Genomic DNA, 22,104 nt, shown 5'->3' with positions numbered 1-22,104 from the left:
CATTTGATAAGGTTCTACATTAAAGGCTATTATGAAAAGTAGAGTCTCTTAGCATATGAGGTAGGATATTGGCATAGATAAAGGATTACCTAGTTAACAGGAAACAGAGAGTGGGAAATTTTCTGGTTGGTAAACTGAATTAATGGATGTATCCAGGGATCAGTGTTGGAACCTCAACTCTTTTCAATTTATGTAAGTATCTTACATAAAGGCACTGAAATTATAGTTGCTGAACTTGATGATAGAAAGATAAGTGATAAAGTAAGATAAAGAGCCAATAGCAATACTACAAAGGGAATAAGACCATAAGAGTTAGGAGCAGAATTCAGCCATTCAGCCTATCAAGTATGCTCTGCCATTTGATTATGGCTGATTTATTATCCCTCTCAACTCCATTCTCCGGCCTTCTCCCTTTAAACTTTGACACCCTTACTCATCAGAAACCTACTAATTAGCCTCTGATTATACACAATAACTTGGGCTCCACAGCCATCTGCGGCAATACATTTCACAGATTCACCGCCTCTGGCTAAAGAAATTCCTCCTCATCTGTGTTCTAAAGGGACATCTCTGTATTCTGAGGCTGTGCCCTCTCATCCTAGACTCTCCCACTATTGGAAGCATCTTCTTCATGTCCACTCTTTCTCGGCCTATTTGATAGGTTTCAATGAGATCCCTTTCATTCTTCTGAAGTCCAGCAAGTATAGGCCCAGAGCCATCAAATGCTCCTCATACTGAATGCTAACCCTTTTATAAGCAACTGTGAACTTTGTATCCATCTGCCATTGGGCACCTGACAAATAATGTTTTAGCACAATAATCTAAAAGCTCCGCCAACAAACTTATTTTCACTGCATTTGTGCTCAGTTCTGAGATTCATTTGAGGCCACCTGATTGACTAACAGTGCTTACACACACAAAATGCTGGAGGAACTCAGCAGGTCAGGTAGTTATCTATAGAGAGGGATAAAAAGTCAATGTTTTGGGCCAAGACATTGATTGTTTATTCCTCTCCATAGATGCTGCCTGACCTGCTGAATTCCTCCAGCATTGTGTGTGTGTTTTCTGGATTTCTAATATTTGCAAAATCTTTTGTGTTTACAATTCTCTATTTTGTGCATCAATAGGGAAAATATCTGATATCCAAAATTCATTTTCCTAATGAAACATTGAGCAATCTCAGGGATGCTGAATCTCAGGGTTATATACTGCATTCATCTTTTGATGATAAATGTACTTGGAATCTTCGAAGAATACACTGAAACTGACACAAGTGGATAATTTTGACACAGAATGCTTTGTTATAGGGACCATTTTAAAGGGTGTCAGCCTGAAACGTCGACTGTACCTCTTCCTATAGATGCTGTCTGGCCTGCTGTGTTCACCAACAATTTTTATGTGCGTTATTTTAACAACCTTGTCACCTTTAAAATAATAAACAAAAATGTAGAGGCAGAAACAGCACAGGATAACTCTGGTGAAGAGCCTAAAAGTACATGACAGGAAGACCAACCACATTTCCTATTGTGAACATCATAGGTACAGGGTGGAGAGAGTAATTGGATATGAAACATTCCTTCACGTATTTTGAATTAAGACAAAGTTAGATGCTAATAACTACTACATGACCATATTTGTTTTCACTTTAAACCACAATGGAAATTACACGTTCATGTTCAGTGTCAGTGAAGACAGAAAGTTATGGCTTCTTTGCGTCCATCTGCCATGGATCTGGTTCTGTTATAAATTTTCCTGGTTGTGAGGACCAGATGAAGTGGAAGAGTTTTTTTTTCTCTCTCTCTCCCCCCAAAATTGTCTGAACTGGATTGTTGGTAGCTTAGGCTTCTTCTCAAAAACAACGCCAATTGGTTGCAGTCCAATTTCAACGTAAGAGCACCAGTACTGGGCTAGGTGGAAGAAATTAAGCCTGCTACAATTATGGAAAGTAGCTGCTCTTTATTAAAATCTAAGATAATCTTTTCATTCACACTTTACTACATAGCAGAAGCATAGCAAGTTACTACAGTCATCCGTACAGCAATGTGCTGGTGCACATTAATAGCCTGCTAACATTTGAGTGGAAAGGGGGTAACATTTGATTCCCTGCAAAATGATGTGTTCTCAACATGCTTTAAAGGAGTATTAGGTCATTTACTACAGGGCTGTTGGTGAGAGTTCTATGGTGGGAATATTGGTTGCTATTTACCCACACTTTACGATAGTTGTTACAGTTTGAAAGCAGTTCTTTGTTGGCAAACTTCTCCAGAACATCCAGAGATCACGAAGTATGTTGATGCAAATCCTACAGGCTGGATCCAATTACCCTTGTTTATGCAATACACATTTTAACCATGCATTAACAAACTTAGCAACAATTGCCTGTTGAAATTCTACACATTACACATTAGCATCAGATATAATTCTCACAGAGAACAGTGCAATGGGCATCTGTGATACAGCAATTGTTGTGAAGATGTGAAATGACAGGAAATATGGAGAATATTACAATTTCAGTGCAGCACACACAACACTCCCCTTTGACTGTGTGGGAGGCTGGTGCAAAAATTTCAGGAGCCCTGGCAGAGGTATTTAAAACATCCTTACCCATGGGTGAGGTGCTGGACACTGCAATATAGCTAATCTTTCTCTGTTGTTCAAGAAAGGCTTTAAGAATACACTAACTTATCCTGAATGTCGAGCAACTGAACTAACCTCCCATGCAGGACTTTGACAAAGGACTGGCTAAAATCCATGTGGACAACATCCACTGTCTTTCCTTCATAAACTTTCGTAGTAACTGCTTGAAAATCTCTGTAAGATTGGTTAGATACAGCCTACCACACACAAAGCCATGTTGGCTATCCCTAATCAGGCCTTGTCTACACAAACACTATATATCTGGTCCGTTAGAATACCTTCCAATAATTTACTTAATACTGATGGCAGGATTACCCAATGATGGAGATTCATTGGGAAACCATCTACTTCTATGTTGTAAAGTAATAAAAAGACTAAGTGAGTTTGGTTGCTCTCTGAGAATAATTAGAGTAAAATTAAGGATGATCAATTCTAATATGCTGAAGCTGATTAAGTTTTCTATCTGGGTGACACTCTCCGACGGCATCTGGTAGCCACAATACAAACAGTGATGGCAATGATCACAGTCATTATAATTAGAATACAACCAGCTATTACAAGAATTTCTGAAATATTAATCACCAGAGATTCATCAGTTTGGGTAGGTGAGTGCGACGTGGTTGTTGTTATTGACGGTGTCTGATTTGATGGTGTAGGTGTAGGCAAAACCAAGGCAGTCTGTGCTATATTTGACAACCCCGAAGTAAGGTTTGCTTTATCGTGTGCCTTGATTCCAAAGTAGAGTACTGTCCCATTTTTCAGTTCAATATTCTCAGAGATCATAAACGATTCCTCTGATTTTGCAGTCTTTGGCTTCAACCCGTTGGTATTGACCTTATGAGCAGATTGAAAATCATTTCTCAGCTGTGTAAAGTTTTTACTCATCCGTATTTCATAGTAGGAAGCTAAATAAAGAAAAAAGGGATGAATAAAAGTTAATGAAAAATACAAAGAACAGCAGTTCAAACTTTATTACTATCACAGAACAGTGCATTAAAACATTCACTCAGTTTTTGTCTGCCTGCATTACAGTTTTTGGTTTATTTTCTATATTCTCTTTGGTACATTGGACATCTCCAGAAGTAGTTTGATGTCCTTTTGTATTGCAAAGTGCCATCAATGTCCAATAGTTTCTGAATTCATTTAAATAACAGCAGGATGTCAGTAAGTGCTGATAATGACACCTATCCTTAGGGAGAGGGCAAAGGAAGGGTAAGAAAGGCAGATTTCCTCACCTGAGGAACACTGGTGAACCAGATTGATTGGTATGCAACTCTAGCAATGACACTTCTAGTTAACCTTGTATGAGGTCGAAGGGAGTTCTGCGAGTGTAACCACAAGTACCTCACTCAGGGTGAAGCAACTGGCCCTGTGACACCAGTTCAGCTCCTTTCAGTGGCCATTTGTGCATAAATGTTTGGCGCATTCAAGAGGAAGTAGAGTGCCTGAGTAAAGTCTCCAAGCATTCTGGAGAAGGACAAGATGGGAAAGTAACACATAAAATTTAGGATGAACTCAGCATGTCAAGTAGTATTTATAGAGGGGAATAAACAGTTGATATTTCGGGTCAAGACCCTTTGTCAGGATTGTTTATTCATTAACTGTTTATTCCCCTCAATAAATGCTACCTGACTTACTGAGTTCCTTCAGCATTTTGTGTGTGTTGCTCAAGATTTCCAGTATCTGCAGAACCTCTTGCGTTTAAAAAGGGAGAGTAAACTGCAATTACGCTTTTACATTGGGCTACTTTAAAGCCAGTGTACTTTGAGTTCTGAATTAAAGTTAGAAAATTTAATGCATTGTGCCCTGTTTCTGGTAATTCAGACAAAGAGTACAGATTAAATTACAAATATTAACAGTTTTAAAATAAATTAATCTGGAATTTGGCCCATCTGGTCCGTACTAAACTATGAATCTACATAGTCCCATCAATCTGCACTCAGACCACAGTACTCCATGCCTCTCCCATTCACGTGCTTATCCAACTTTCTCTTAAATGTTGAAATCAAACCCACCAGCATACAAATAAGAGAAAATTATCTCCATAGTGAAGCCACTCCATGTATGGAATTGATCATACAAGGTAATTACCGGTGATAACTATTTAATGAGGGTGTTCAGAAATGAAACTTCACATTATTTATACAAACAGTACATTAGAATATAGTTTGAATTACCATTTCCTTGATCAAAATCATCGCCTGGTGCTGTCCAGTTCAGTTGTATTTTATCTTCAACTATTGTTGCTTTAAGATCCATGATTTTATTAGGGGGAAACTTGTCAGGGGGAGTTCCTGAAGGAACCTGATTTACAGTAAACGTGCCACCTGACTTGACTCTCTTGAAACTTCCAAAGTTTGTCTGAGGATTGTCATCAATGGGCGGTGGCCTGGGTGGATTTTGTTGAATGAAGCCTTAAAGGAAAACAAAGAGAGTATTTCAGAAAAAAAAAGATTATTTTAATTAGTGGCTCTGAAAATACAATGCAGATTGATAATCCAAAGGCTACAGCCCAGTCTTCTCCCATTTTACACAGACCTGAGGAGGAAAGTTAAAAGGAGGTATACAGGGCAAGTTTCTTTTTTTTACACCAAGAGTGGAAAGTATCTGGAATGCTCAAACAGGGGAAGTGGTGGAAAAAGACATAATTGCAAAGTTTCAGAGGCATTTAGAAAGATAAGCTTTGTCACATGTACTGTACATCAAAACATACAGAAAAATACATCATATGCATCAAATCAAATCAGTGAGGATTATGCTAAGCAGCCCACAAGTGTCACCACTCTTCAGCACTAAGATCGCATGGCCACCCTAAACATGTGTCTTTGGAATCTGTGAGAAAACCAGAGCATCTGGAGGAGACCCACATGGTCACAGGAAGAATGTACAAACTCTTTACAGAGAACAGCAGGAATTGAACCCAGAATTTACAACTAGCACTGTAATAGCGTTACACTAACTGCTACACTACCATGCCACCCCAAATGAACTTACAGGAATGGAGAAATATGGATCATGTGCTGGCAGAAAAGTTTAGTTTAATTTGGCATAATAATCAGCATGGACATTGTGGGGGAAAAGGACATTTACTGTGGACAGCATTCTATCTGGTGCATCACTGTCTGAAATGGAGGGGCTACTGCTTAGGATCAGAAAAAGCTGCAGAAAGTTATAAACACAGCCAGCACCATCATGGGCACTAGCCTATTCAGCATTCAGGACACCTTCAAAAGGCGATGCCTCAAAAGGTACAACCATCATTAAGAACCCCATCACCCAGGACACGTCCTCATTGCTACCATCAAGGAGGTGGTACAGGAGCATGAAGACACACAGCCAACATTTCAGGAACAGCTTCTTCCCTTCTGCAATCAGATTTCTGAATGCACAATAAATCCATGGGCTGGCTGGTGGTATAGTGACTGAGGCGGATGGCCCTGAGTTCAAATCTGGATGGGTCCCAACCTGGACGGGTCCCAACCTGGGCAGAAGCAAAATCTGTGCAGAAGAAAGGCCTGGCACTTTACTTCTGTATCTTGCCATGAAAACCCTATGGACATAGGACATCCATGGAGAACTACACTATCCATAGGGTCGCCATAAGTCAGCAATGAATCGATGCCACTGAACAACGTATTAAGTATATGTTCAACATATTTAATATACAGTGGCATGCAAAGTTTTGGGCACCCCTGGTCAAAATTTCTGTTACTGTGAATAGCTAAGCGAGTAAAAGATGAACTGATTTCCAAAAGGCATGAAGTTAAAGATGGCACATTTCTTTAATATGTTAAGCAAGAAAACTTTTTTATTTCCATCTTTTACAGTTTCAAAATAACAAAAAAGGAAAAGGGCCCGAAGCAACAGTCTGGGCACCCTGCATGGCAGTACTTAGTAACACCCCCATTGGCAAGTATCACAGTTTGTAAATGCTTTTTGTAGCCAGCTAAGAGTCTTTCAATTCTTGTTTGGGGGATTTTTGCCCACTCTTCCTTGCAAAATGGGAATGGGATGTTGAATTAAAACGTGTGGCCTCTGGGAGATCCTGCATTCCCATTCTGATATGTCCATGTTCCATTCCCATTATGATATGTCTATCCATGGCCTCCTCTACTGTCAAGATGAAGCCTCACTCAGGTTGGAGGAACAACACCTTATATTCTGTTTGGGTAGCCTCCAACCTGATGGCATAAACATTGACTTCTCTAACTTCTGTTAATGCCCCTCCTCCCTTTCTTACCCCATCCCTTATTTATTATTTTTTATTTTTTCCCCTTTCTTTCTCTCTCTGTCCTTCTCACTATAACTACTTACCTGCTCTCCATCTTCCTCTAGTGCTCCTTTCTTTCTCCCTAGGCCTCCCGTCCTATGATCCTCTCCGTTCTCCAGCCCTGTATCCTTTTTGCCAATCAACTTCCCAGCTTTTGGCTCCATCCCTCCCTCTCCTGTCTTCTCCTATCATTTTGGATCTCCTCCTCCACCTCCCACTTTCAAATCTCTTGCTATCTCTTCTTTCAGTTAGTCTTGACAAAGGGTCTTGGCCTGAAACGTCAACTGTATCTCGTCCCATAGATGCTGCCTGGCCTGCTGCGTTCCACCAGCATTTTGTGTGTGTTGCTTTTATCTAAACAAGCCTGATGCATTTTGGAAACAAGTCGTGTGGACTGATGAAGTTAATACAGAACTTTTCGGCCGCAATGAGCAAAGGTATGTTTGGAGAAAAAAGGGTGCAGAATTTCATGAAAAGAAGTCCCCTCCAACTGTTGAGCACGGGGCTGGATTGATCATACTTTGGGCTTGTGTTGCAGCCAGTGGCACAGGGAACATTTACTGGTAGAGGGAAGAATGAATTCAATTAAATACCAGCAAATTCTGGAAGCAAACATCACACCGTCTGTAAGAAAAGTCAAAAATGAAAAAAGGATGGCTTCTACAACAGTATAATAAACTGAAACACACCTCAAAATCCACAATGGACTACCTCCAGAGGCACAAGCTGAAGGTTTTGCCATGGCCCTCACAGTCCCCTGACCTAAACATCATCGAGAATCTGTGGATAGACCTCAAAAGAGCAGTGCATGCAAGATGGCCCAAGAATCTCACAGAACTGGAAGCCTTTTGCAAGGAAGAATGGGAAAAAATTCCCCAAACAAGACTGAAAGACTCTTAGCTGGCTACAAATAGTATTTACAAGCTATAATACTTGCCAGTAAGGGTGTTACTAAGTACTGCCATGCAGGGTGCCCAAACTTTTGCTTTGGGCCCTTTTCCTTTTTTGTTATTTTGAAACTGTAAAAGATGGAAATAAGTTTTCTTGCTTAAAATATTAAAGAAATGTGTCATCTTTAACTTTATTCCTTTTGGAAATCAGTTCATCTTTTACTCGCTTAGCTATTCACAGTAACAGAAATTTTGACCAGGGGTGCCCAAACCTTTGCATGCCACTGTATATTCAGAGGAGAATTTCAGGTTGTTATATTGTATACAGTCTCTGATATTAAATGAAATTGTTGAACTATTGAAATATGGGGTTCAGGTATTTTAAGTCACAGCTGTCAAAAGCAGGGAAAAACAAGATGGGACCAGAACCAGGGGAGTTGAAACTTTGGGAGAGATGTTTGCAAAGCTTAGAGGTATGGAGGGGGTGGGCTAATTTGAATTTAATCACAAACTTTTGGCTTTAAGAGCTGGATTTCAAGCAGTGAGGACAGTGGACAGATTACCGGATGAGCTGAGTTTCAAAGATGATGAATGATCGGAGGTTGTTCTCAGATCATTGGAGTTGTCAAGTGTAGGACTAGGAACGGCAAGGATAAGAGCTTCAATGGCACTTGGGCTGAGGAAATGGTGAAAGCAGGCAGTATTGCACTTTTTAAAAATGTACTTAGCATTTATCCATTAAGACATTACCATTTTGCACATATCCTGGGATGTACATAGCATGTCCTTGCCGCCTGGCTGCAAATCTTGTGATCCCATCTTTTCCTTGAACAGATAGTTTAAGGCCGTATCGTCCATTTCCACCATAATCAATAAAGTATCGAGAATAAACACCATCATTTCTAACAGCGTCAGGGTCTAAAGGTAAAAAGACAAATAAAGGTTTAAATAGGCATGCATGGGAACTTATGAAATATTAATTTCCCTGATAACATTCTCCTTTAATTGTAAAGAAGAGTAATAAATTGCTATATGTCAGACTAGTGATAATATCTACTGTCCTGGGCCCAGAATGCCTATTTGCCAAGCTCAGTTCTCTAACACAGCTGCTGACTCTTCCAAAAGTCAGAGTTGTTTTTGAATGTTAAGCTCCCGGCCAATATTTTATGCTCAGCTTCTTGTCGTAAACAAGAACCGGTCTTCTTTTCTTAATGTAAATTGCAAGCAACTAATCGATCTGAAGTTAAAAGTACAAGTTTGCAAACAAAAAGAACCATCTATAGAGCACAGGCTGCTGACCCACAACACACAGCTGGCTGCTCAAGAGATAAGACAAGACCAGAAGACCATAAGGTAGCCCTTTACTTTTTGATTTTGCCCTGGAGCCCTTGGCAACTGCTATTCGTGACTCACCTATTATATTTGGCATTATTCGTGGGAATGGAACGCATAAAGTATCACTATATGTAGATGACCTGTTACTATATATCTCTAACGCAGAGAAATCCATTTCTGCAGTAATAACACTATTTGCTCAGTTTAGTAGTTTTTCTTCTTATAAATTGAATCTTAATAAGAGTGTGCTTTTCCATTAAATATGCAAGTTCCAATTTCTCTTTCTTTCTTTTCAAATCCTTTTTGTTATTTTTCCTGTATATAACATTACATCGAAAACACAAAATAATCTGCAGATGCTGGGGTCAAAGCAATACTCAAAACACGCTGGAGGAGCTCAGCAGGTCGGGCAGCATCCGTGGAAAAGATCTGTCGATGTTTTGGGCCGGAACCCTTCGTCAGGACACCCTTTTGCCCATCCAGTCTGTTCTGCCATTTCATCATGGCTAATCCATTTTCCCTCTAAGCCCCAATCTCCTTCCTTCTCCCTGTAACTCTTTGTGCCCTGACTAACCAAAAATCTATCAACCTTGGCCTCCACAGCCACTTTTGGCAAAGGATTCCACAGATTCACTAATCTGGCTGAATTAATACCTCCTCATCTCTGTTCTAAGAGGACGTCTCACTATTCTGGGGCTGTGTCCTCTGGGCTTAGACTCTCTGACCATCCTCTCCATAGCCACTCTACCAAGTCCCTTCAACATTCAGTAGTTTTCAATGAGACCATCCCTCATGCTTCTGAATTCCAGAGAGTAGAGCCCCAGAGCCATCTAATTCTCCTCATCTAATTCTCCTCATATGACAAGCCTTTCAATCCCTGAATCATTTTCATGAACCTCTTTTGAACCCCTTTCAATGTCAGTACATCCGTTCTTAGATAAGGGGCCCAAAACTGCTCAATACTCCAAGTGAGGCTTCAGCAGCGCTTTATAAAGCCTCAACGTTACATCCTTGCTTTCATATTCTAGCCCTCATAAAATACTGCTGACATTTCAGTTGCCACCGACTCAATCTGCAAATTAACTCTCATCAGGACGCTGGAGTAGAGATTCAATTCCAGACCCAGTACTGTGCACACGGTGATATTAATTGAGTAACAAATCCAGAGGTGCAAACAAAGTCAGCATCAAAGTTCAGGCAGAGATCAAAATATCCAGAGAAATTCAAAAACCAGAATTGGGAAACAGGCAGAGCTGATATTCAGATGGATGGAGTTCAGATTCAAATACTGGAAAGGCTCAGGAAAATTCACTGGGACAATCTAGTGAAAACACAGGACTGAAATACACTGAGCAATAAACAGAGAGGCAGATGCTAGGTGGAGCACAATGAGACACAGGTGGCAGCAAAACAGGTAATGATGAGAAACAGGTGAGAGGGGGAGTACTCAGTAATACAGGGGCCGGAGTAGAGCAGGAGCGGGACAGGAGTACATGGGGCATGAAAACAAACAAGAGCACATGGCAATACAAAACACACAAAAAGACAAAGTTCAACTGGTAGTACTGACACCTTTAGAGAATCCTGCATGAGCACTCCCAAGAAACACACACAAAATGCTGGAGGAACTACCAGGACAGGCAGCATCTATGGAAAAGAGTACAGTCAACACTGTGCAAAGACCCTTCACAGGACTGGAAAAAAAAAGCTGAGGGGTAGATTTAAAAGGTGGGGGGGAGGGTAGAGAGAAACACAAGGTGATAAGTGAAACCTGAAGGGGGAAGGATGATGTAAAGAGCTGGGAAGTTTATTGATGAAGGAAATACAGGGCTGGAGAAGGAGGAGTCAGATAGAAGAGGGCAGAAGACCATAGAAGAAAGAAAAGGCCATGGAGCACCAGAGGGAGGCAATGGGTAAGGAAGGAAATAAGGTGAGAGAGGGAAAAGGGAAGGGGGAAGGGGGAAGTTCGAGAAATCGGTGATCATGCCATCAGGTTGGAGGCTACACATTTCCTCCAACCCAAGTGTTGCCTCATCACGACAGTGGAGAAGGCCATGGATAGATGTTGTGTATGTGACCAGTTTACACAACAAAGCTATAAGTAAAATGCTGGAGACTGGAGCTAAATCAGCAGGGTTCTTTACTAACTAAAACTGAACTGAACACACATATATACAGATCCATACGCACCTAATAGAACATGCTCAATACGCTGTATTAGTACAACATAAGGTAGTCCTATATTATACAGTAGGTTATATGGTATACTCCTCCCCTTTTATTTTAATAGTGTCTCAACTGTTTTTTTTTACTGGGGGCACTATGCTAAACAATATGTGTGCCCTTAACATACAAATGCTTACCAATTATTAGTAACTTAATAATATCAAATTATAATGAGGTAATGTAATAATGATAATTATAATAATTATAACTCAAGTCTCTGAAGTGGAATGTTACCTCTCCGGGTAACATTTGCCCTGAATCATTTGCTTTGGGGAAATAGTCTCCACAGGTACATCAGGTGGGTCATCAGCACTGGTGACAGGCTTATCTGTGGATGAGGCTGGTGTGGTCACATCAGGAGTGTTTGTTTCTATGTCCAGGGAGTCAGGGCAACCTGTTGTGTTTTTCACCTGAGCATTCAGGACTTGATCTACATGACGTGCTTCTATGTCATGGGATTCTGAGCAAAGGTGTTGTTGAGTTTTTCACCTGAGCATCCAGGATTTGGTCTACATGATATCTCCATACGTTCCCTCCCACCTGTACTCTATACATCAGTGGTCCGTCTATGGCGGAAATTGTACCCGGCTGCCACTTTTCAGTATGGTAATCACGTGCAAGAATTGACTGTCCCACACTGAAGCTCCGTGTTGACTTAGCATTCAAGTGTTTGAACTGTCTGTTCTCCACATCACGCCATACGTCTGGTTTGAGAAGATCCATGCGGGACCTCAGGTTCCTGTTCAGAAACATCATCACTGGAGTCTGATTAGTGGTTGCATGTACTGCATTACGATAGACAAGGAGGAAGTTGTCTATCTTGTGCTGCAGTGGTCGATTTTCACCATCCATTGCCTTGATGGCTTTCTTGAATGTCTGTACAAATCTTTCTGCCAAACCATTTTTGGGTGGATGATAAGGGGCAGATGTAAAATGCTTGATTCCATTGTTCTTCATAAAACTTTGGAATTCTTCAGAGACAAATTGTCGTCCATTGTCCGTGCAGATTTGTTCTGGTATGCCATTCCTGGTGAACATGGTCCTCAGAACTGTAATGGTCTTTTCTGATGTGGTTGTCTCCATTTTGATGACCTTTGGCCATTTGGAATGTGCATCAACGGCGATTAACAAGATAGAGTCCATGAATGGTCCAGCAAAGTCGTTGTGCACTCGATGCCATGGTGATGAGGGCCACTCCCATGGATGGAGAGGGGCTTGAGGTGGTGTGTTCTGGATTTTTTGACATCCAGAGCAGTTCTTAGTCAAGTCCTCAATCTGTTTATCGATTCCTGGCCACCACACATAGGCACGGGCAAGACTTTTCATTTTCACAGTACCCAGTTGCCCCTCGTGCAGTTCCTCCAGCACTCTGGTGCGTAGCTTGGGAGGAATCACAACTTGTGAGCCACACATTAGTGTTCCTTGACACACTGACAACTGCTCCTTCCTCGCTGAGAAGGCTGGAAACAGTGTGTTACCCCGCCCTGGCCATCCCCTTACCGTGATGTCATACTCTTTTGACAACATAGGGTAATTGTGTGTTTCCCTTTCAATAAGGTTATTTGTTACTGGTAATTGTTCAACTATTGTTGAGTGAAAGACCTCTCTGAATCCATTTGCGTAGTTACCTCGGAAGTGGGCAGTGGTAACCATGACAAACCATCTGCGTTGCTGTGTTGCTTGGTCCCCTTGTGTTCAATATCATACACGTGACCTCCTAGGAAAAGAGACCATCGCTGCAGCCTTTGTGCTGTCATCACTGGAACACCTTTCCTTGAGTTGAAGATTAACACGGGAGGCTGATGGTCAGTCAACAGGGTAAACTTTTGACCATACAGGTAGTGACTGAATTTCTTGACTCTCTACACGAGGCTTAGTGCCTCTCTGTCAGTCTGTGCATAGTTGTGCTCAGCTGAAGTTAGCGTTCCTGAAGCAAAGGCTATTGGTCTTTCAGAGCCATTTGGAAACCTGTGCGATAACACAGCTTCTATCCCATGGGGCGAGGCATCACAAGCTAGTCGGATCGGTAAGGAGGGGTCAAAGTGCGTGAGCACTCCTTCTGAAGTTATGAGTCTTTTAGTTTCTTGAAACGCTTTCTCACAGCTCTCAGTCCACTTCCATTGTGTCCCTGTCTGTAATAATGCATTTAGTGGGTGTAGGACTGTTGATAGGTTGGGCAAGAACTTGTGGTAATAGAGATACTTGTGGTAATAGAGAAACCAAGGTATGCTCTCAACTGAGTCACATTTTCAGGTGGTGGTGCCTTAAGTACTGCTTCTATCTTGTCTCGAGACATGAGTAAGCCATCCTTGTTGATCACAAGCCCACAGTATGAAATTTCCGTTTTGAAAAACTCATATTTCTGTCAATTAGCTCTAAGCCCATATTCCCGTAACCTGGCAAGCACCTGTTTTAGGTTAGAAAGATGTTCGTCGTCATCTTTGCTGGTGACAGTGATGTCATCCAGGTAACACTGAGTCCCTGGAATCCCCTGCAGAACCCGGTCCATTACCCTTTGCCAGATTGCAGGTGCTGATGCCATCTCAAACACCAACCTGTTATACTGGTAAAGTCCTTTGTGTGTATTTATTGTCAGGTATTTCTTGGATGCTTCCTCAATTTCCATTTGAAGGTAAGCCTGGGTCAAATCAATTTTTGTGAAATGTTCCCCTCCTGATAGGGAAGCAAAAACGTCCTCAATACAGGGTAGATGATACTGTACCGTGAGGAGAACTGGGTTGACAGTCACTTTAAAGTCACCACGTATGTTCACCTTGCTTGGTTTTCCTGGTTTTGTGCTGGAGATTTTCTTCATCACTGGAACAATAGGCGTGGCTCATTCACTCCAATCCACCTTTGACTGGATCCCAGTCTGCTCCAGATTTTTCAGCTCTGCCTCTACTGTAGGACGGATTGCATATGGCACTGGTCTGGCTTTGTAAAATTTTGGACATGCATTTTCCTCAATCTCAATCTTTGCCTTCATGCCCTGAAGTGTTCCTATTCCTGTCATGAACATTTCCTCAGAGTCGGCAAGTATTTGTGACAGTCTCTCAGATGTGGCCTTTGTTGACACATCTAGTGCCTTGACGGTGTGCCAATCCAACTGAATTTTCCTGAGCCATTCACGTCCCAGCAACGGTCGTCCTCCATTTTTCAGTACATAGAGGTTCAGCTGCTCTGTTTTGTCTCTGTAGGTCACTGTCACATTAATTTTACCTTTGGGATGCACTTTCTGTCCTGTGTAAGTCTTTAGCAGTAGTTTAGTTCGTTTCAGAGGTATGTGAGAAAACAGTTGTTTGTAGTCATGTACAGAGATCACTGCTAAAGCTGAACCTGTGTCTAACTCCATTTTCAGTCTCACGCCTGACACTTGTGGAGTGATCCATATTACTCTTCGATCATCTGTGTCTTTCACGCTGTGAACTGCAGACAAGACAATTCACTTTTGTCTGAGTTGTTTTCATCAGCATTGTTTTCTTTCATTGTGTGCACATGGTTATATTTTCCTTTCTGGGGTTTCTTGTTTCTCTGTACTTTGTCCTTTTTCTGCTGTTTACTAGCTTTGCATGTGGGCACGTGGCCAAGTGGTTAAGGCATTGGTCTAGTGACCTGAAGGTCGTAAGTTCAAGCCCTGGCCAAGGGAATGTGCTGTGTCTTTGAGCAAGGCACTTAATCACACATTGCTCTGCGACGACACTGGTGCCAAGCTGTATGGGTCCTAATGCCCTTCCCTTGGATAACATTGGTGTCGTGGAGAGGGGAGACTTGCAGCATGGGCAGCTGCTGGATACAACCTTGCCCAGGCCTGCACCCTGGAGGATGAAGACTTTCCAGACGCAGATCCATGGTCTCGCAAGACTAACGGATGCCTTTACTAGCTTTGCATACTCTGCCAATGTGGCCCTGTTTGCCACAATTTCTGCATTCTTTATTTTTAAATCAACAATCATCAGGGTCATGTGACCTGTTCCCACAACAGTAACATTCCTTCCCTTCATTTCTGTTCAGTGACATTTTATTTGAGGCATATTCCAGAGATTTTTGTTGTATCTCAGAAGCACCCCGTGCCACTGTTTCTGTTGATGTTGCGATGTTTAGCACTTTCTCGGATGTAGGGTCTTTTTCACACAGGAGCTTCTTCTGTGTGGTTTTACAGTGACACAATATCAATGCATCTGATAGATCAGCTCCAAATTGACATTATTCTGATCAGCACAATATTCAGAAATGCTTTCATTTTTGTTCTGACTCCGTTTATGTAATTTAAATCTTTCAGCAATGACCAATGATTTGGGGTTTATATGCCGTTGGAGCGTGTCTACTATTTGCTTGAACATTTTGTCAGCTGGCTTTTCAGGGGTTAACATTCTCCGTAGCAGGCTGCATGTTTTCTCGCCCATTACACTAGACATAGATACGTCCACACTAGACCGGATAAATCAGTAACCGAAGCCTTTTCTCTTCGTTTTGACCCTCCGTCCACACTGAAACGATGTTTTCCTCCTCCGAAAACGGAGCTTTTCTAAAATGCCCTCCAGAGTGTGTAAATTTGAAAACGACAATTGGGCAGAGTAGCGTGGACGGGGTAACCAGAGATTTCTAAAAATGCTGTCACGACGTGCCGGAACAGATGGTGGTGGCAGCGCAGCATTTCATTGTTTTCTTGAATGCAACCCCCACACAACCTAACAATTTCAGAACAGATAGTAACGAGACTGAAGCCAGAAGAGTGAGAAATGTACTCACCAAATACTTTGACCCATAACTTAATGAATAAATAAGGATACTAACTTTGCCCTGTTTTCTGTCCTTGCTTGTATGAAGGTGGTTTACCTATTTATGCAAGTACTTCTCTGACAATAGATGTGTAACAGCCTAATGTAACATTGTAACACACATCAAAGTTGCTGGTGAACGCAGCAGGCCAGGCAGCATCTCTAGGAAGAGGTGCAGTTCCTAGAGATCTCTTCCTAGAGATGCTGCCTGGCCTGCTGCGTTCACCAGCAACTTTGATGTGTGTTGCTTGAGTTTCCAGCATCTGCAGAATTCCTGTTGTTAATGTAACATTGTGTTGAAATACAAGGTAACTCTGATGCCAACATATTTTATACATTTAACAAGGTGCTTTATTAATGCAACAGAGTTAATCAGTTTTTCAATATTCGTCGTCAGTCAGGTCATACTGTCCGTGAACTCCCTGTCGGTTGCCTCCATACGCTCCAGTATTTGTTTTTTTTTCAGTTTTAAGTTCTCCTGCGCGAGAGCCAATAGCTGTCTGTTGTTTGGCAATTTCCTTTTAAGTTTTTCTAGTCTGTAACTGCACAAACGCGCACTTTCACAGTGAGATTCGACACCAAACATGTCGCTTGTTTTCTGTAGATGTGTCCTGCACATGCCCAGTAGGAGGAGATTCACCCAAATACCTGTTTTAATGTGGACGGAGATATTTTCAAAAACGCTTGGTGTGGATGCCCATCGTTCTTACGTGAAACCGGCGTTTTCAAAATTATCTGGTCTAGTGTGGATGTAGAGACACTGGCTTTCTTTGCTTCATTAACATTGTTAGCATCAAAATATAACTCTATTCTTTCAATATAAGTTGCCCAATCTTCAATGCCACTATCAAATGCTGTAATGGTTCCAATTAATGCCATCCTTGTTCTGTTAATTTATCTTTGTTATGTGAATTTAGCCTTGGTCCCTTGTTAATTTAGCCTCGGTCCCTTGTTTTCTTTTTGACTCATGTGACCTTTTCTTTGCTAATGTCACAAGTGTACTCTGGCTAGATGCGTGTGTTGCTCTTCTTTTTAATCTACCTTCTGCGGCAGGCAGACCCTCAGCCTCTGAGGTCAGCACCGGCTGTGGTCTTGGCTGGACGTGTTGCTGCTCCGACTTCCTTTCGGACTTGTGCCCCCCTTCTCGCACTCCTTGGCTCGTACCTTGTGCTTGTCCTCCGAATGCCGTTATCAACTAAAACCCAGCGTTCTGGTAAGATGTAGGTTCATTACCCTCGTCGCCAATTTGTTGTGTATGTGGCCAGATTACACAACAAAGCTATAAATAAACTGCTGAAGACTGGAGCTAAATCAACAGGGTTCTTTACTAACTAAAACGGAACTGAACACATATATATACAGATCCATACGTGCCTAATAGCACATGCTCAATATGCTGTACTAGTACAACATAAAGTACTCCTATATTATACAGTAGGTTATATGGTACAATAGACATATCAAAATGTGATAGCACTTGTCCTGCTTGCAAAGATGAAAGACAGGAGGGAGATCAGCGGGGAGAGACGAATGGACAAGGGGGTCACATAGAGAGAGATCCCTGCGGAAAGCAAAAAGTTGGGAAGAGGGAAAGATGTACTTAATGATGAGATCCCATTGGAGATGTCGGAAGTTATAGGGAATTATGTGCTGGACACGGATGCTGGTGGAGTGGTAGGTGAGAACAAGAAGAACCCTATCTCTGGTGAGGTGGCAGCTGGATGGGGTGGGACAGATGTGCACAAAATGCAAGAGATGCAGATGAGGGCAGCGTTGAAGGAGGAGGAAGGGATACCCCTCTCTTTGAAAAAGGAGAACATCCCCTTAGCTCTTAAATGAAAAGCCTCATACTGAGAACAGATGTGGTGGAGATGTGGGGAGTGTAGGCTTGAAACATAGACTGTTCTACGGGGGATGTGCTTTGTGGTGGGATCCCGCTGGAGATGACAGAGGTTGCAGAGAATTATATGCCAGACACAGAGGCTGGTGGGGTGGTAGGTGAGGACAAAAGGAATCCTATCCCTAGTAGGGTCGCAGGAGGATGGGGTGAGAGCAGATGTGTGTGAAATGGAAGAGGTGCAGTTGAGGGCAACGTTGATGGTGGAGGAAGGGAAGCCTCTTTCTTTGAAGAAGAAGGGCATCCCCTTCATTCTGGAATGAAAAGAATGAAAAGCCTCGTCCTGAGAGCAGATGCAGCAGAGATGGGGGAATTGAGAGAAGGGGGGTGGTGTTATTACAAGTAGCAGGGTGGGAGGAGGTATAGCCCAAGTAGTTATGAGAGTCCGTGGGTTTGTACTAGACATCGCTAGATAAGCTGTCCCAGAGATACAGACAAAGAGATCGAGAAAGTTGGGGGGAGGTGTCGGAAATGGACCAGATAAATTCGAGGGCATGGTGGAAGTTGGAGGCAAAGTGGATGAAGTCAATGAATTCCGCATGGGTGCAGATGCAACACCATTGCACTCATCGATGTAGCATAGGAGAAGTGTGGAACGGTCACCAGTGTATGTTTGGAACATAGCTGACAAACTGGCAGTTATAGCGGGGCCCATGGCTACACTTTTTGTTTGAAGCAAGTGGGAGGAGCCAGAGGAGAAATTATTTAGAGAGAGAACAAGTTTCACTAGGTGGAGGAGAGTGGTGGTGGAGGGGAACTGGTTGGGTCTGGTGTCCAGAAAGAAATGGAGAGATTTAGGGCTTTCCTGGTGGGGGGCTGGAGGTGAATAGGGACTGAACATCTATAGTAAAAATAAAATGATGCTGGGCTAGGGAACCTGAAACCATTGAAAGGATCCAGACCGTGTAAAATGTCACAGATGTAGGTAGAAAGGGACTGAACCGGGGGGGATAAAACAGAGTCAAGGTATGCAGATATGAGTTCAGTGGGCTGAAACAATGGGTCTACCTGGACAAGTAGGTTTGTGGATCTTGCGCAGAAAGAAGAAATGGGAGGTGCAGGGTGCAGGAACGACTACAAGTATGCCAGACTACTACAACACCTCCCATATCTCCGGGTTTGATGGTAAGGTTAGGATTGTTGCAGAGGGAGTGGAGAGCCGAGCATTCGGAAGGAGTGAGATTGGAATTGGAGAGAGGAGCTCACAGTTACCTGAACCATACATCCTCACACCCTGGACAACATACCTTCCATTGCCAACATAGCACGCCCACAACTCACTAACCCTAACCGTACATCTTTGGGATGTGGAAGGAAACCAGAGCACCCGAAGAAAAGCTGAGTGGTCACAATGAAAACGTATAAACTCCTTACAGACAGCAGTGGAATCAAACCATGATCAGTGAACACTGAGGTAAAGTAATTGTGCTAACCACTTTGATACTGTGCTGCCCTATATGGGACTGATCAGTCTCTACATCAACTCCTATATCAGTCATCTATGAATCCACAAAACTAGTGTGGAATCTGTCCTTAATTCCAAAGGTCTAAAACATGCAGAAGCTATTTGTGGGAGGAGACCATATGCAAATTACTTCTTTGATTTCTCATGAACATCGTCTATAGTCCAATTGTACTTCAGGACCTGTTGTATTCTGTCACTCTCTGGCTGGAACGTGAATAATGCTTTGTAATTGCATCCTCCTCTTTCTTTCATATGCACTTACCTGCGCCATCATCCAGAAGATCAATGCTGACAGAACTGCCGTCTGCCCGTTCCACCGTGGCTGTCACCTCTGCATGAAGGACGGGTAAGAAACCATGACTGACTTCTGCAAAAATGACCAGAGGTTGTGGCCATGTTGATTTATCTTGATTGATGTGTCCCTTGACAGTGACAGGGGGAACTTTCTCATCTGCTGCACGGGATGTCACTGTGATGGTTAAATCCTCAACTGTGGAAAACTTATTCTGCATCGCATAGGTCCATTCTCCAATCTGATAGAAAAGTTAAGCCATTTTAATTTGAAACAAAGGAGACCAAAAAAAAACAATGAAAAAGATAAACACAAAATCCAATAAAAGCCATACCTCTGCTGTACCAGGAATGGCAAGCCTGCCTGTATGTAAAGAAGAGTCCATCTCGAAGTTTACATCTTTGTAAATCTTTCCACGAGGGTCTTGTACAAAGACAGATGGTGCAGCATTCTGCCATGTGATTACAAAGGAAGTATCATTCCCAATAGTCTTATCAATGTAAACCGTGCCATTGAACCAACTATTCCTGTTAATTCTCTTTGCAGAACTTTCAACCTGTAAACCAAACAGGAAAAAATATTAAACTGATGAGGTATTTCACTTTCAACCGGTAAAGTATTTAAAAGTTGTTCTAAGAAACAAACCTGGATTGACTGTTGGCTAATGTTGCCATTTCCTGATACTAATCCAGTGAAAGCATCAATTAAGCTATTTTCGTCCACTTTATCTGTGGCCGAAAAGCTCAAACCACCTGATAATTGAAGAATAAGAAATTGTAGAATTAATATAGAGATCAGTTATCACTAATAAGGGAAAATCTTTCCTCAAAATTTAAGTTATACTGTTCAATATAAAATGAATGAGTCAACAAAATGAATGCAAATGTGGCTTTATTTCAGGAAAGATATGGTAACAAGCCATTCTGGACCAAAGAGTCCCTGCCACCCAATTGCACCCAAGTGACCAATTAACTTAATAATCGGTACTTCTTTGGAACATAGGAGGAATCTGGAGCACTCAGAGGAAACCCACATGGTCACAGGGAGAATGTACAACCTCCTTACAGACAGCGGCTGGAATTGAACATGAGTTGATACCACTGTCAAAGCATTGCGCTAACTACTACATTACTGTGGTGTCCAGCTGTAGCTGGATTTGTGACAGAGGAGGAATTCATCTGTAACGGGATGAATCCCTGTCTCTGCACTAAAATGGACCAGGTTGTACTTGGATTTTGTGAAGTGCATTGATCATATAATCACAAAATCTGCTTCCAGGCAGTGTGTCCAGCTCATGTCAACACGTCGGATAAAATCATTCATATAAGGGGGATGTCAGAAGTAAGTTCTTTACACCAAGAGTGGTGGGTGTTTGGAACACCCTGCCCAGGGTGGTGGTGGAGGTAGATACATCAGAGGCACTTAACAAAATCTTCCATAGGCACACGAATAATAGTAAAATGGAGGGCTATGGAGAAAGGAAGAGTTTGATTGTTCTTACAGTAAGTTAAAAGTTTGGCAAAACATCATGGGCCAAAGGACCAGTACTGTACTGTAATGTTCTATGTTCATTTCTTATCAACAGCTCTTTCCCTGACTACCTTAAGTATACAGAAAGTAACACACAAGATACTGTAGAAACTCAGTGGGTCAGGCAACATTTATGGAGGGAAGTGAACAGTTGGCATTTCACATACAGACCCCTTAATGGGACCAAAAGATAGAGGAAATATCCAGTATGAAGAGGTGAATGCAAAGGGTGTAACAAGAGCTGGCAAGCGATAGGTGGATCCAAGTGGAGAGAGCTGATAGGCAGACAGAGGAGAGCAGAGTGGAAGTAGTGACATGAGCCGGGAGGTGATAGGTGACACAGGTGATGGAATCTAATAGGAGAGAAAGATGGAGCACAGAATCTAGGGAGCTGTGATAGGCAGTGGGAAGAGTGAGTGGGTGTACTTGCTTTGAAGTTGGCAAGTCATCTAAAACTGTGACAAACTTTTATAGATGCATGGTGGAAAGTGTACGACCTGGTTGCATCATGGCCTGGAATGGAAAAGACTGCAAGAGTAGTGGATACAGCCCAGTCCTTCATGGTTAAAACCCGCCCAACCATTGAGCACATCTACAAGGAGTGCTGACGCAGGAAAGCAGCATCCATCATCAAGGACCTTCATGCATAGCATTCAGACCATGCTCTCTTGTCTCTGCTACCAGCGGAAAGGAAACACAAGAGCGTCAGGTCCCACATCAGCAAGTTCAGGAACAGATATTAGCCCTCAACCATCAGGCTCCTGAACCAGTGTGGCTAACTTCA

The 22,104-nt window shown here is 42.3% G+C and overlaps 1 protein-coding gene across 1 annotated transcript in view; it reads right to left on the bottom strand.

Moving 5' to 3' along the window:
* Positions 1-3,096: 3,096 nt before the first annotated feature.
* Positions 3,097-22,104, bottom strand: part of LOC140206436 (calcium-activated chloride channel regulator 1-like) — a 42,043-nt gene continuing 23,035 nt past the window's right edge. Inside the window, exons 9-14 of the mRNA XM_072274804.1 lie at positions 20,436-20,542; positions 20,125-20,346; positions 19,761-20,031; positions 8,548-8,715; positions 4,815-5,051; positions 3,097-3,542 (exon numbers count right to left, since the gene is read on the bottom strand). Of these exons, the coding sequence (XP_072130905.1) occupies positions 3,097-3,542; positions 4,815-5,051; positions 8,548-8,715; positions 19,761-20,031; positions 20,125-20,346; positions 20,436-20,542 (1,451 nt within the window). The remainder of the gene's footprint in view (positions 3,543-4,814; positions 5,052-8,547; positions 8,716-19,760; positions 20,032-20,124; positions 20,347-20,435; positions 20,543-22,104) is intronic.

The sequence above is a fragment of the Mobula birostris genome, chromosome 12, assembly GCF_030028105.1.
Source record: "Mobula birostris isolate sMobBir1 chromosome 12, sMobBir1.hap1, whole genome shotgun sequence".
Lineage (NCBI taxonomy): Eukaryota > Metazoa > Chordata > Chondrichthyes > Myliobatiformes > Myliobatidae > Mobula > Mobula birostris.
This window is presented reverse-complemented; position numbering and strand designations above follow the sequence as displayed.